The 16,237-nt window shown below is 42.6% G+C and overlaps 1 protein-coding gene across 3 annotated transcripts in view; it reads right to left on the bottom strand.

Annotated features, from left to right (window-relative positions):
• The window catches only part of celf3b (cugbp, Elav-like family member 3b), a 26,551-nt gene extending 10,682 nt beyond the window's left edge, over positions 1–15,869 (bottom strand). For 2 of the 3 annotated variants that reach the window (XR_013779095.1, XM_079344109.1), the window contains exons 1-4: positions 15,020–15,869; positions 14,758–14,787; positions 14,008–14,221; positions 12,559–12,641 (exon numbers count right to left, since the gene is read on the bottom strand). Coding sequence is in view for 2 of the 3 variants with exons in the window: in XM_079344109.1 (XP_079200235.1) it covers positions 12,559–12,641; positions 14,008–14,152 (228 nt within the window). In the remaining variant the exon portion in view is untranslated. The remainder of the gene's footprint in view (positions 1–12,558; positions 12,642–14,007; positions 14,222–14,757; positions 14,788–15,019) is intronic. The other variant, XM_079344110.1, reaches the window with a different exon arrangement.
• Between the last annotated feature and the right edge of the window lie 368 nt (positions 15,870–16,237).

Here is a 16,237-nt window from a genome sequence, read left to right as displayed (position 1 = left end):
CTCGTTGTCATGGCGATCATATGACGGCACACTGGGTAGGTAAACAAGGATGCTTGTTGCCAAGGGCAACTGCTATGCTCTCTGGGTAAACAAAGAATTTATGCAGGAGGAGCGTTTCGCTGGCTGCATCCTATCCTCTTCATTCTTATTTCCTATAAACGACTTTGTCTTGAGGGACAAATGAGCCTTGAGTATGAGTAAAAATGAAAGAGAACCAAATGAACAGGCGGAAAACGTGTGAGAAGAAGATGTGGGAAGGAAGAAATAAATGTGATTTGGCCCAGAGAGAAGAGATAGAGGGGGAGAAGGTGAGGGAACTGAATCTATATTATAGTAGAGTAATTAAAATTCCCTTGAGCCTGAGAGAAAAATGCAAATAAAGTACAGTCGCTGCTCGTCAGTCACACTGTACTCTACTCTGTCTTTCTCTCTCCGTCTTAACTCCAACACACATGAACAGCCACACGCTCCTTTCAAGTCAAATTATCCTCTAATTACTCACGTTCCAATTAAGACTTAATCAACAGTAACCATCTGCAAACGTGCGCTCGTGCAAGGAGCAGGATTCATACTGTAGTGAGGTTTGATCTGTCCTGCTGCATACTAAGAAGCCCTCACTGAGAGTTTGTGTATCTCTGAGGACCAAGGATTCGTATGTGAGCAGCAGCAGTGTGGCGATGCATGAGGGCCCAGATATGTGATATATGATCATGTGTGTGCCTGCATAGCTTCCACCGCTCTGCTGAGGCAAAACCACCCATGCTCACGCCTGACCAAACCCTGCATGCAAACAAAGCTCCATTTGCATGCTGTGGTTCCGAGTCCGACACAGACACACATACAGTGCATGTCACTCACACACGCATACACACAGAATTCCCCACACTTTTTTCTTCACTCCCGGAGCACCTTGCCCGCCCTTTTTCACGCACACAGAAACAAACACTTACTACACACACAGTTAATCTTACTCCCTGCAGTAAAGCAGAGAGGATTGTGCCAGGATTAGGGGATATTAAATCCTTGGATTATCCAATCAAATCGTATTCTTCCCCCCCCTCCCCCACCTACACAAAATCAGTGGAACAAACCATTGCGCCACATTATGAGAGGAGGGGGGGAGTGTGCGTATGTAAATGCGTGTGTATGTGCACAATCCGGAACACGGATTAAAGTACAGTGCTAAATCAATGTTATCTTTTTGGTCTTTTGATCCCTTTTTGATGACATCAAAACACCGGAGGGAAAAAGTCACAAATATTCATGCAAACTGACTATAAAAGTGATTACAGCGTGACAACAGACAATAGCGTGTTATTGTGTGTGTGTGTGTGTGTGTGTGTGTACAGTCACACAAACACTCTCTCTTCTTATCTCTTTCACAAACACACACACACACACACACCCTTCCCCCCTTCAATCTCCCTCTGGAGTACTCCATCCACACAATTTCAGATGTCCATTTTCCAGCGTGCATAAGAGGAGTAAACTATTTATATCCCTTCTCCAGCATCAAACACTGTTTGTCCCTCTTTCTCTCCCCCATCCTCAATTCAACCTCTTTTCACTCTCAACTTCATAATCCACCCCCCCCACACCGATGATGACATGCCTCTCGTCTTTATCTTTTCCCATCCGTTCCCGCCTCTCTTTTATTCACTTCTTCTTCTCATCTCTTCTACTGTACTTCTCTTTTTCCCCTCTGTCATTGCTGTACTCTTATTGGTGAGTGTAGTGAGCAAAAACTAGCTTTGATAGCGCTGTAATGCTATTAGTACTGCTACTGCCCATTTAATTTAAAGAGGTATTATACTGCTTCAGACTTTGCATGTAGAGCAATACACATTTATTGTTAAAATCATATCAACAAAGAGGTCTATTGTTTGGACACCCCTCGTGGAAATGTTAAACGGCTCTAACGTTTCGACCAGAGCGATACTTAAAATAACAATATCATAATAGCTTTGATGTTCAAATGTGCTATGGATATGATGAGCATGTGTTTATGATCACATTTATTATTAAATATGTTTCTACATGTATTGAATTTGCCTTTTTATTTGTATTGCCTCATGGAACTACTTTTATCCTAAAGGAATATGAATAAATGACTTTTTAGAAACAGATTTGATCCCTGTCAATCAGCTGTAACACTTTCAGATACAGCTAATCAATAAGTCAAGTGACAAAGCAGCATGTACCTCATGTGGTAATTGATTATTTCTTAGACTGAATGAACATTCCAAATCTTGGATTTGAATATTTCTAGGTTTAAATAAATGATACATTAATCTGGTTAGGGTTTGGACTGTATGTAAGACAAACTAAGCACTTTTTAATTGGTCATATGGAAGCAACATTGACTCTGTACTATTCAATTATCAACATTGAAATTAACTAATACCCCTGTAAAAAAAAAAAAAAAAAAAAAATTAAAAAAAACTATTACCATTATAAAATAGACAATAGATCAACTGATGAAGAATAAAATTGGCACATTGATCCAGAATTAAAATAATCATCAGGTACAGTGTGCCTTCAGCTCCACAACAGTATCCATCCAGTTGTAATATAACAGGAGCAATATTATAAACGGTTCATCTTTACGTTCACTTTCTTGCTTGAATCATGAGACCCCTGGCTCTGATGAAACTGCATTAGGTTTGTGGTCCACAGCTGGATGAAGACACTGACGTGTGACAAACAGAGAGAGAGTGAGCGGGAAGCTCCACCCCACCTCTTCTCTCTTGTGTCTCTCTTTATCGCTCTTGCTGGGCTTTGCATCCCCCAGGTAACCTAGCAACCTGGCATCTCACTCTGCTTGGTTGCTTGGTAACGGGGGCCTGCAACCATAATACAGGCTCCTGAGCAGCCCATCCCCCTGCTCTCATCCCTCCCTCCACTGTCTCTCTCATTCGATTCTTCACACCTGAGAAGTCTGCCCTCCTTCTCCTCCACTCAATACATTATCTGACAGTTAACCCTTCATCAGCCTCTCTACTGGAGCATGGATTACCAACACATTCTCTCCTCTCTCTCACTTACTGTCTGTCTTTATCACTCTGCATAGTAATGGCATCAAATCGTGCATAAAGCAGAACTAACTACCTTGTTGATCCCTGTAATATTATGCTGTTTTTGTCAAACCCCAATGAGAGCATTTTGCATGCAGCGGTGGAGCACTCACTGAAATTTGATCCTCTGGATTTAGTCCAACATAATCCAGCAGCACTATAGCGGATAACTGTTAGACCTATGCACTTGGACCTTCTTTCTATTTTAGGGAGTGTAAGTCCTTTGGGAAATGAGCTGGTGAATTAAAAAGGCTGCTCAAATCCATACAAATTCATGATTGCAAAAATCACATATTCAGTGAGATTACATTCAACACACTGCCAGTGACACATTTTTGGATGCTCAGATAGTTACAGCGTTAGGAAGGATTTCCTAAAAATTATGCAAAGTATCTGCAATTATTTTCCATAAAGGCAAGGCTTGCTGGAAACTAAGTTAAAAGAGCTAATATTGACTCTAATTATTTGGTGCACACATGGAAGGAAACTTCATACATATTTCAGAGGTGTACTGTATCTTCAATACAACAAAGTGATAACTACAGATAGTGTGTTAGGCTGTGGTCAGTTATTACTAAGGTGTTAAATATATTTAACTATTCAAGGTTGCTCTAAGATCGCTCTAACACCTTATGCCATCCAAGAAATGCTACGCTTGTCTCGTAAAAGTTGTTAAATCTACCTGCTGTTGGCCCCAACAAACTCTTATTTCATTGGATTTTAATCTTTTTTTCCAATTTGTGTTGTTTATTGTATTTTTGATGAGATAGAAAATGTGATCAAGCTCTGATCAACCATTTAAATCAAATAAACCATACACACAAGACAAAAATAAAAAATCATCTTACGTGCAAAATAAGATTGAAAATCAACATGAACTAAACAAAGAGGCTTTGATGACAACCTAAATCCTTTTTTATTTTATTCTGCTGAAACCCAGAGCCATGCTAAATTGATGTATTAAAAATAACTGGAATCAGTCCTTAATAAACCAAACGGAACAAAGCTACACAGAGCCTTTTTATCTTCTTCCTCTGTTAGATGGAACATTATTAAGTGTGCTGATCTACAACAGTGTACTTTGGTAGTATAAAACTCCAGCTTTGCCCTGTGGTCAGTGTGTTTAAAGACAGCAGGTTGAAGTGTGGCTAGAGAGGGGACCTCAGTGCAGAGGTCACACCCCAGGTGCAGCGAAAGACCTAACATCCCCTTGCCTGCCTAATCACATAGACCCACACATACACACATATGCAGACACACACCAGTGGCCCCCTCTGACAGATGTCTCTGTTTAAACTGACAGAAGTGCGCCCTGACTCCCTCCCACTTCTCCACCACCCAGAAAAAGCCCTTTCTTCCACACACCACCCGCCTGCCCCTTCCTCCACGCTCATTGTGGCAAACTTTTGTCTTGTTTCCGCCTTCTCTCTAACCCGACCTCCTCTGCTCCTCCCCTGTCTCACCCTGCCCCCTCCCTGTCTGTACAGCCCTATTCATGCCAAACCTCTTCATGGTCCTCCTCCATTGGTACTCTTAACCCCCCCTTTCATTCACACACTCTTTGAGTGTGGGCCCTGCTCTGTATGTACAACTTAGTGCAGGCAGACGTATACATTTGCATGTGGAGATGAGGTGTCTGGGTGGCAGGCTGAAGATTTCAGTTCAATTGTATGAAACGTGACAACATATGTGGTACAAATCAAAGCGCTGTGTGTTAAGTCACAGCCAGTTTACATAGCAGTATGTGTTAGAGGCAACCAGAAAAAAAAAATCTAAACGATAAAGCTGAAGACAAATTAAATTGGAATCAAGGACCCAACTTCTGACTGAAATCTGTGTTCTCTTGTCCTCTCTGGTTAATCAGCAATGCTATTCAACCCACTGGAGATTTTGATCTTATCTGGGTATTCTTTATATTCAAAGCTCCACCAGCCGTTAAGGTAACGCCTTTTACGTAAGTGATTCTTTTGGCCCTCTCTATGCTGCCACTTGTTCTGTTATTTTAAAACTCATTTTAAATGTGTAAATAAAGGCACGCGTTTGCAATTACAAATCAAATACAACTATTTGTTTAGGATTTCATTCAAACGTGAATTTCACTGGGTATTCCTTGATTTCCAGATTCATCACCTTAAGTGTGCAGCTTGCAGTAAGCCATGTGTGAATCCAGGATTTACCGTAAATGGGCACACTAAAGCTGCCCATGCTGTGCCTCACTCCAGGTTTGAAGCCAGCTTTAAGTTGCACATGTCGGCCCAGCGTCAGATGCCATCATGATGACTGATAATTAAAACTAAACAGCTCGTCCGTTGTATGAATGTGAAAACTGCACCCTGCAGATTTCTGTAGCTGGCTGGATTTAACAAAACAGATGGTGTGAGAAATGGACTCCACTCAACTTTGTGAGACTTCAGAGCTCTGCATCACAGAGATGCAGATTTGGCATCGAACAGTCACATAACCTGGTAATCATGTGTGTACACAATCATAACTTTCAAACTGGCATAGACACAAAATGTTCCACTGTGTGTGTGCATGTTTCTGTGTGTTCGTGTCAGGGCTTAAAGAGGCAGGCGCTCTCCAGGGTCAGGCTTTTATGAGGCTATGATTAGATTCTGCCTCAATTTTGTGGTGAAATATGAGGCAGGCACTCTTTCTCTGTGCATGTTGCATGCACAAAATGCACTCATATGCGCATCCACATACGAGAACACACTTCAATGGCAAGCATGAATACGCACGCTCCCATAAAGCAAAGACTTTTGTATTAAAACAAACAAGCTAAATTCCCGTTAGCCTAAGCTGTACACAACCCAACACTAACAGCCCTCTGCTCTGCATATCCCATCTTTCTCGCTCTTCTTGGCACCCTGTCTTTCTATCTTCTGCTGGCACACACACACAAACACACACACACACACACACACACACACATACAAACACACACACTTGATTCTACACCTGTCCCTCTCCCATCCCACACACAGTGAGGATAAAAATAGAGAAACAGCATGAGGGAGGGGTGGGGGCGATACACATCGCAAACCCCATCAGGCGAGGAGAGATAGAGGCAGAGGGATGGCAGAGGAGGAAGAGATGGAGAGGAAATGAAAGAGAGAGAGAGAATGAGAGAGGGAGCTGGGGTCTGTTCTAAATTGAAAGTGCAGCAGTAAGCAGTGAAGGGGAATAGTAAACAGTGCTGCTGACCACATAAATATGCTAAATTAGCCTACTAAGTCGCCCTAGTGGATAATTGCTCATCATAGCTTTGCCCCACAGGGAGACTGCCTGCCAGGCATCTTAGATTCCACATGGAAACACATTCTGAACATACACAACACACACACATTAACAAGTCTGGCTCTGATAAACATCAACAACACATCGTGGATGATGGACACATGAAAAGGTGGTGTGAACTTACGCAGTTTGAACGCCACAGACACACCAACAAAAACAAGATAAATTGTTTCACAGATGTTAGCAATGTTTATTTGTGCAATGTCGATTTTTTTACATTCGCCTTTTCTGTGGGTTTTTTAATTGCCTCTGTCACTGACTCAATATCCTTGTAAATGAGTGTTGCCCCCCTCAATGATCTCCTTTGATTATAACTTAATGTTGATCTATTGATGTGTCCTTCCTCTTAAGGAATATGTGACAAAGATACTCTATAACAAAGATGAGCCACTAAAAAAAAAAAATCAGGTTGCTGTGAGAGTATTTTACTGACTCAGATGGGTGGTTTAACAAAGTTAATTTCACCCGATTGAAGACCTAAACATTTCATTCTTTCTGTTCAGAATATTTAAAAAATATCTAGCTTGTGAATGTAGCAGCATTATTCACTATGTAGGATGACTATAGGGATAAAGGATCTGCCATAGCCTTTGCTTACATTACCTTACCCATGACTGGACACAGTATGAATTGACTCAGGACCTACTAAAGCTTCTCGGCCCATACAAGTAGCCAGCTGAGTCCATGTGAGTACTTACTATGCATGTAAATAAACAGAGCCCTTTCAGCCTGTGACATGAATAAGAAATCCACTGTTTCTCTCTTCAGTCCAGGGTCAATCAAATACATAACTATAGTTGTTGTTGTTGTTTACATGACCTTGCAATAGCCAATTAATCACGCTGTCGTACCATATGCATTTAATAAATAGCACTTCAGCAAACCTTTATCGTGTGTTTCAGAAGTGTATCGATCTTCTGCTACTACATTTATTCTTAACTGATCCTCCTGTGGCTCTCTTGATACCTTTTTAATAATTTATTAGGCATCAAGTGCATCATGGGTAGTACAATATGTGCACAAAGATGTATTTAAGTGTGTGTGTATGTGTGTGTGTGTGTGTGTGTGTGTGTATCTGTAGGCTTCAGTTTGCCTCTAATCAAAGAACAGAGAGCAGAGTGCTGCCTTGAGAGCAGTGGAGCATGACAACACACACCTGGTAAGCTGCTTATCACACTTTAATTTCACCTACACTGAGATCTGCGGATGCCAGCGTGACCAAACAGATGTGCTTGAGTGTGTTTGTATCGTATACACGTGTGTGTGTGTGTGTGTGTGTGTGTGTGTGTGTTGGCTAATGTTGTGTTTGAAGTAGAACGAAGATGAAGGGAGATATAAACGCAGAGAGGAGAGAGTGCAGATTAAATGGAAAGAGAGATATCAACGGCAAAGAACAAAAGGAAAAGATAAGAGGGATGATAAGGGAGGAAATACAGCAGCAGTAGCCTAGGGAGAGACAGGGCGATAAAAAGAGAGGAGAGGGGGATGTGAGGTTAAAATCTAAACAGGCCTCAGAGAGAGAGAGAGAGAGAGAGAGAGAGAGAGAGAGAGAGAGAGAGAGTGAGAGAGAGAGAGAGAGAGAGTGAGGAAAGATGGATTGTAGGGATTAGGATAAAGCAAGGACAGTTTTGTAGGAATGATTATTGTACATCCTGTGTGTGTGTGTGTGTGTGTGTGTGTGTGTGTGTGTGTGTGTTTGTATATTTTTGGCCACTTTGTCAGCATGAATCTTTCTGTTCCATGAGTTTGTGAGAGTCCCTTCTAAATAGAGATGACAAAAACAGGCTTCACTGCACATAGTTTGAGCCGCAAGTATAAAAAGTTATTAGAATAATAGAATGTTACGTTTCCTTTGTACCTAACAGTTTTGGATAAAGTTGTGTGTATTGACAAATATCTGGTAGTTGGGATTGTATCACGAGAACATCTTTGCACAAACTATTACTTTAAAATGGATTCAGCGTCTTTAAGAAACAGTAGGATATGTTACATCAGAGGCTTATATTTTTTTCCCTCCCTCCTTGAATGTGAACATCAACAATTGTACGTTCTCACTTGCACTATAAGACATTGCATAGGCCTATGTCAATGTGTACACAGGAAGTTTTCTTTCTTTTTTTTCATCACATACAGTTCAAACCTATTCTTGAAACATGTTGTTCTTCATGCTGGTGGTCCATAATGTCGGCTGATAAGACCATCGAAGGGGGCTCCTGAAACTTTTACAGCTCTGAGAACAGCCGGCCTGAATGTGATGAGCAGAGCTATGCGCCCTGACCTCTGACCTTGGACATGTGCTATAAGCCTCCAGGAACCAACCTCTTCTGCTGTTACTAAATCAACTGAATACTACTGTATGTACACACACATCTGTTTATTGCTGTCGTACTCTTTATGTCCTATTACATCATTCAGCAGAATTGTACATACTTCATGATAAGCCTCATTAAGGTGAAACTGAAAAGCTATATTTATGGCAGCAAACATTTCAACTCTCAGAGGATCTTATTTGCCTCATTATTCTCATTTCGAGCAAACCCTGCACACAAAACAGAATGAGAAATTCATTTTCCAACTCCAAATTAACATGGATGTGCAGTGGCTAAACATGAGCTCTTTCATGTGAATGCATCCCGGAGGGAATTTCTGCGCCACATCAAATACACCAAAACATCTGTGCGCGACAGTGGGACTGGCTTGTGGTTCCGCTGTTGAATTTCTGCCACTGTGACTAATATAATGTAAGTCTCTTCCGCTCCCTCACTTCATCTCGTGCTCCCTCTGCTCTTGTCTCTCCCTCTGTGTCCAAATTAAACACAAGGCGCAGGACACTCTGATAACGCCATCTGTTCATCTCTCTTGCTCCATCTATCAATCCCTCCGTCCTTTTTTTTTTTCTTATTTTCCAATCTAACAGTCTACTGCCCCCGCTGAAGCTCGCGGTGTGCATGTGTGAGGTATAGTTCCTCTGTCGTTCTCTGTTTCTTCTTCTTCCTCTCTCTTCCACTGACTTGTCGCAACTGTTAAATCAGCGTTAAATCCCATCAGTGAGCGGCAGACAGAAGCAGCAGAAAAGCTCTCGAATCAGACTTGTCACTTCTCTCTTGTAAGAGAGGCATATCTGTGTGGTGTCTGATGCTACAGCCCCATTAAAATTGTACGAGGTGCCTGACGTTTCACCAGCAGCTGCAATTAAGAGCAATCCCAACACACACACACACACACACACACCCACACACACACACACACACACACACACACATATATATATATATATATATATATGCAAACACACCGACCTCAGCCCACCCCTCGCCTAAACGTGGGCCTGGGATCTGACTATGAAAATGAGTTTGTGAGAAACTAATCATGCAGCTTAACAAGTGGAGCCAGGAAAAGAAGGGAGAAGACGGGTGTGAAACGGTCAAAAGGGTCAACTAATCAAGAGGAGGGGGAAATGAGACGAGGGGTATAGGAACTGTGGGGGGGGGGGGGGGGGGGTGATGGTAAGAGTGCAAGAGAGGGACTGACGTTGAGAGGAGGACTTAGAAGAAGGGTTACCATAAATGACTGTGAAATGAGAATCGGAGGAGGAAGCGTGAGTGTGCAGTGAAGGGAAAAAAATGAGTATAAGACAGCAGGAAAAAAAGAGGGGATGAAAGAAGGATACCATGAAGAGATTTTAGAGAGGAAGAAAAGCTAGCGATGACAGGGTTGGGGGTAGAGAAGAGAACATTCGGTAATATTCTTACTGGTGCAGGGAAACTGGGGGAGGAGTTGAACAGAGGACAGAGGGGATTTGAAGGGAAAGAAGAGCTCAAATGTAAAAGAGGGACAGCATGGAGGGTTGGGGGACAAAAATAAAAGGAGGAATAAGGGAGAGATGAAAAAGCAATTCTTGTGGAAAGAAAAGACCTGGACAATGGACGGATGTGCGAGAAGGGGGAGAGAAATTCTCTGAAGTCATTTCTAAATCCTGTCAAAGACGGTTAGAGGCAGGGAGAGAGACGGGAGAGAAGAAGACACGCGGGATAGAGGAAGGGTAAAGACAGGTAGAGGAAAGTGATAGCAGAGCGAAACGTTGGGGGAGAGACAGGAGGGAGAGATGCTGCACCGTGCAGTGGCATTCAAGATTAAAAGAAGCTGTTACAATAATGCTGTGGAATTATTTCCAAGGAAGAGTCTGATGAATCTTAAAAGCAGCGATGATGAGTAGATAAATGAATTAATCATAAAGGAAAATTATTTGCCAACTATTTTCTTCATACTTTTGTTTCAGTCATTTTTCAAGCAAAAATGTCACAAATGTTGGTTCTATGTTCTTTAATTAAAGGTTTTGCTGCTCTTCTTTTTATAGCTGAGAGTATAATGAAGAGTCTGAGGGATTCAGAGTGAAAATAAAGGAATTTTTGCGTCTTGGAATTTTCTTCTGAAAACAATTGTGGGAACCATTTTTTAACAATGAGATACGAGAAATTTCAAAACGAACTGTCAATAAATCTGGTTAAACATGTATCAACATACCTAACCATGCTGCAGGTGTTCTGTATAAAGTAACATGTTGGTTTAGTGTTTTAAATGTTCCAGTATTCATCATCCACATTGTTCATATTCATGAAAGTACTCTACTGAGAAGGCGTCTCGACAGAATAAAGGACACTATCCCTTTAAAAATTCAAAAAACTCAAAGGGCAAAGCAAGATACTCCAAATCGAGGAAAGCCAATAATGTTGCTCATTAACAGTCCGGGCTTATTGAAAACCAACAATGATCGCCACACCCTTATTTCAGCACTATTCTTCCTCTGGGGATTGGTGCCTTTGATTGTGTGCGTGTGTGCCGGCTCTTTAGCAAATCTCTACTGCTAACGAGTATCCTCCCTGCAAATGTTTCCTCTGAGTGTCCGGAATATAAATCACAATTAATCTGGATGTTGCAGCACACTATCTCCTCTTCCGCAAGGATGCAGTTATTGATGTCACAAACAGGAAAGGATGAAGTAAACGCTAGTGGAGGGTTGAAGGGATGAGTCAAAGGACAAAGGGCAGAACAGGAAAGAGGAATGAGGTGCAGTAGACAGTGGAAAGGTCAGACTCCTTAGCGGGCCCTAATTGGATTAATGTCATTATTAACATGCTGCTTTGTATCAAGCATTCCTGAGCTGCGTGGAAAAGCATGCGGGATCGCAATATGTATGTACGCATGGATTTGTGTTGGAGTGATTCAGAACATTTCCCCTCCCCCAAAGCCTTCTTTTCAGGCTCTTAACCAACCATTTTCTCTCAGAGATCTTATCAACTCCAGCTTGCAGAGAAGGTGCAGGAACATAAACTCTGGCCATGGGCAGAGTAACAGAAATAAAGAGAGACAAAGACATTCCCAACAAAGATGTTGAAGGTTCGGTTTTTTTAAATGCTGCAAAAAATCCTCCGTACAAAAAAATAAAAAAATAAATAAAAAATGTTTACACTATCAAAGCACTCTCTTTAGTCTTCGTAGAAATTAATTTTTCAAAACTGTAACTGCAAATATAATTTTGAGTGCAGTCGAAACCAGGTCAGAGAGAGAAAAAAAAAAGCAGGAGCGACAGAGAGGTACAGCCCAAGAGACAGACGCAAATCTCACATGGTGCCCCATCCATAATGAACAGAGCCCAGCCGCAGCAAACGATCCCTCACAGGAGAGACTGAGGGAGACTGGGATGAGACAAAGGGGAACAGCTACATTAATTACACACTCTCTCCAGGCGGGAGCTATCACCAGAGGGTAACAGGAGAGGGGACTGACGGAGAGATGGAGAGACAGAGAAAGACGGAGAAATGGAGATGATAATGCTGGCAGAGTACCCTGTGTGTCTCCTGTGAGAGGTAGTGTTTGTCCTCAGCAGCAAGACGCCTGCTGGCTGCTCAGTTATGTCACAGTGTTACTAATGGGAGTTGAACGTCCAATAGTAGCCACACACACACACACACACACGTCTGCGTGTGTCGTGTGTATACAGCGTGGTTGGAAGCGTCTGTGTATGTATGTGGGGGGATGGTGCTTCTGTGATATGAGTGTATGTGCAAGCTTGTGTACATTGTTGCATAAGTTTGCACTGTCTGGTGATGTCTGTGTGCGTGTGTGTGTGTGTGTGTGTGTGTGTGTGTGTGTGTGTGTGTGTTGTCTATTTGTGTGCACTTACCCCTGGTAGCGTTTTCTGCTCATGAAGAGCGCTCTGGGCTTTCAGGGCTGAGTCTCTCGCACAATACGTCAGGAACGCACATCCTGTCAGAAAGAGAGAGACAGGGAGGGGAGAGAGAGAGAGAGAGAGAGAGAGAGAGAGAGAGAGAGAGAGAGAGAGAGAGGAAAAAAAGAAAAGCAGAGGTAGAAAAGGTGAGCATGTAGCTTTAATATTTGTCGTTCTCTATCTCTGTCTCTGTATCATCCTTTACAAAAACACAGTCACACACCATTTAAATCATTTAAAAGTCCTCTTTTCTAATACCGCCCCTGTTTGCTCCTTTACTGTTCTGAATCATCACTGGAGGAAAACTGTGCGAGAGCTTAAGAATATAAATATAATCATGCACTGTAACTACACTTGACAAGATCATGATGATGCACTCTAGAGCAGAGAAGGACACTCCACGGCACGGCACATTTCAGAACGTCACGGCACGAGTCAGCACACATGACAGCACCACAGAAGTGTGCACGGGGCTAACAAGGCCTTACAGGCTGGGCACAGTCAGCTTCCTGCGCTATTCCAACCACTATGCATGCCTCACGATCACTCCAAATACACTCCCTCTGTTTCTCCTATGTGCTGTACCTGTGTCTGTGTGTGTGAGGGAGGGTTAGGTAGCAGAGCTGGCTGGCCAGGGCTGTTTACTACACCTGTCACCAGCACTAAGACAACAAGATTAGCAGCAGGTTAGCATCCAGACACACTAACGTAGATCCAGAGTAAAGAAGAGAAGATTTGACGATTAGGAAGGAAACATTCACACAGAGTGCACGACAGGAGAACTGAGAATGACTCGACATACAGTAAAGTCTGCAACACACACACACACACACAAACGAACACATACACATCTTATGGTCCATCTCATTGCTTTTAAGAGGGGCTTATACTGTGGCCATGGGGATTCTCAAAACAACAGACTCTTTCCCCTGTGTCACCCAGGCTTACAGGCCCATTACACTGATTGGCGCATACAGCCTAATCGTGTTAATAACACACAGGACCTCAGGTCAGTGTGGGAGTGTGTGTGAGGGGAAAGAGTGTATGCGAGTGTGTGTTTTCTACAGTTTTATTACTGATCTATTGTTAGAGGGGGCCATTATTTAACGCCACGTAATCATTAACACCATTAGGAGGTTCTCAACTCTGCCGTCTTTACCATTATTTACAAAGCGATTCATCACAGTTTTATATAGTATCCTTCTTGGTACATTTGTCTCTTGCTGTTTGGTGTTAACAGGAGAAGGAGACGAGAACAGGTGTGACAGTTTCCATGGTGACATGTTACACACAGCGTAGGGATATCCACCCCTCTATCTGTCTTGTCATATGTCTACCCATCTACTATCTCGCAATCTGTCTTTTCTGTCCAAGTAAATCCTGTGTTATAATGGCGAGACCTACCTTTGTGCATGCCAGTGTATTTGTCTTTAATCACAGTTAGCTCATAGATTTTGCCAAACTGCTCAAAGATAGGCTTGAGGTCCTTCTCTTCCAGATTCCGGGGAATCTGCCCCACAAATAGCTTGATGGCGTCAGCCTCCTTCATCAGGACAGTGTGCAGCGGACGATTGGGTACTCGGGGGCCGAGGGGCAGACAGATCAGGAGCAGGTAGCCCTGGAGAGGAGTAAACAATGCTGGATGAGTGGTGACAACCAGAGAAGTGGACATTAATGATGAAGAAAACAATAGCCTTGGAAATATTAGCAGTTTGGTTACAGCAACTACTAAAATATTAATGCAACACTTAAAACTTGCTCCTATGATATTACAATAATATCCTTAGTTTTCCTATGCGGCCTTTATTTCTGATTTGATATTAATTTCATTTATTATAGTAAAAATCATAGAGGCAATGTTACATGGAAAATGTAAAAATACAAATATATTATTATTAGCTATTATTTTTTGCAAAATGTATAATTTTATATAAATGTTTTAAAGTGCGCCCCTACAAATATATAAAAATAGAAAGATGTTTTTAATTTTTATTTCCAAGTCTATATTGACAAAGGGCACAAGCAGCTTCTGCTAAAACAATTATGCAAATGTTAATTAGCCAATCATAAAACAATGATGGGGCTTTTATTTCCCCCTAATCAATTATATATATAGATGTATATTCATCGAAAATATATGTAAGCATGACATACCTTTTAGTGGTTAAACAGGGCTCAGGTTCCCTATACACAGAAAAGAGAAGAAACTGTTTAATTGGGGCTAAATCATTGCAAAAGAGCGGTTTCTTTGTTTAGCCAGCTGTAGGTTACAGCGTACACACGGATGTCATGGGGCTCCCTTGCTCTTTGTCCGATCCCCCCTCAATGTACACATACACATATACATGCACACGCGCACACACCTAAACAAAACCACACAAGCAAATATACAGGCTTCTTACATTAAAGTTCTTACCGTTTGCAGAGGATGCTTATAGGCACAGTGTTGCCTAGTGTAGATTAGAAAATTAAAGAGGGGTGCTCGCTTTTGGGTCCCCGTTGTTGTCCCGTCCTCCTTCCCCCCCTCTCTGGATGCTCTCCGCTCTTTGTGCCTGCCGTGCTCTCCCTCTTCTTCTCCTCCTCCTCCTCCTCCTCCTCCTTTTTTGGAGCACAGACTCTACAGGCTCGGATGGGTTGTCAAATATCCCCCGTGTTCCCTTTGCTCTGGAGGTCCAGAGGTTGCGGTCCTGTAGCAGGTGTCACAGCTTGTCACCGGGTCCCACTAAAATCCAACCAACCTCTGGACTCTTAGAACGCGGAGTGGACCGAGCGAGCCTGGTAGTTTTCACTTAAGCGAAAGCCCACTCTTAATTCCTCTATAATGACAAAGTGATAACTGTCTAACCAGCTGCCTTAAACTGTTTTAAACTTGCGTGTTTCTCTTAACAGCCTTGCGTATTATTGCAACAGTTAACAGTGTGCGCTCTTTCTTACTATTCTCGCTACTTCCCAAATTTCTTCTCACGTCTCACTCGTCCGACGGCTGGATGGCTTTTCACGTCGTATGCCGGTATCTCTTCTGCTCTTTCTCTCCCTCCCCCTCCTCTCACCAGAGTGGCTGCTATCTTGTGACGTAACTCCCAGGGACCGTCAATATCTGTGTTCGTTTTACGAATAAAAAAAAGTAAAGTAAACAACACTTAAAACGCTCTCTCGTCTGTATAGTTCTCTCTGTCAAGCTCAGTGACCTATATCCCATATTTCTTAGATGTCACTATTAATGGTGTCTTCATCCTTTCCCAGAGCGACACTTTGCGGGTGAAACTTTGTAGACGTTCCCTAGGCGACACTGAGCGGAGCCGCCTATTGTTCTAGCCGCGAGCCCTGGCCTTGGTGCTGAAACAAGGCCTCCTGACGTGAAGCCGAGGCGCGCGGCCGATGACGTGCACGCAGTCACGACTACTACAGCTGTTCACGCCCGAGCCCGAAATCACGCTCACACCCACACAGAGTGAAATGTGTGACAGAGTCAGGAGGAGAGATAGCTCGGGGTTGGAGTTGGCCTACTTTACAGTCTGTACTTTGGAAAGCCAGCCGACATTAGGCTATTTCACTGGAATATAAAGACAGGCAGCCTCCAGTATTACGATGAAAAAAACCAACACCCTTTTTGTATCGAGCTTTGTTGTGTGCA

This window comes from Symphodus melops (genome assembly GCF_947650265.1).
Source record: "Symphodus melops genome assembly, chromosome: 5".
Taxonomy (NCBI): Eukaryota; Metazoa; Chordata; class Actinopteri; order Labriformes; family Labridae; genus Symphodus; species Symphodus melops.
Note: the sequence above shows the minus strand (reverse complement) of the source record. Positions and strands in the feature narration are given on the sequence as shown.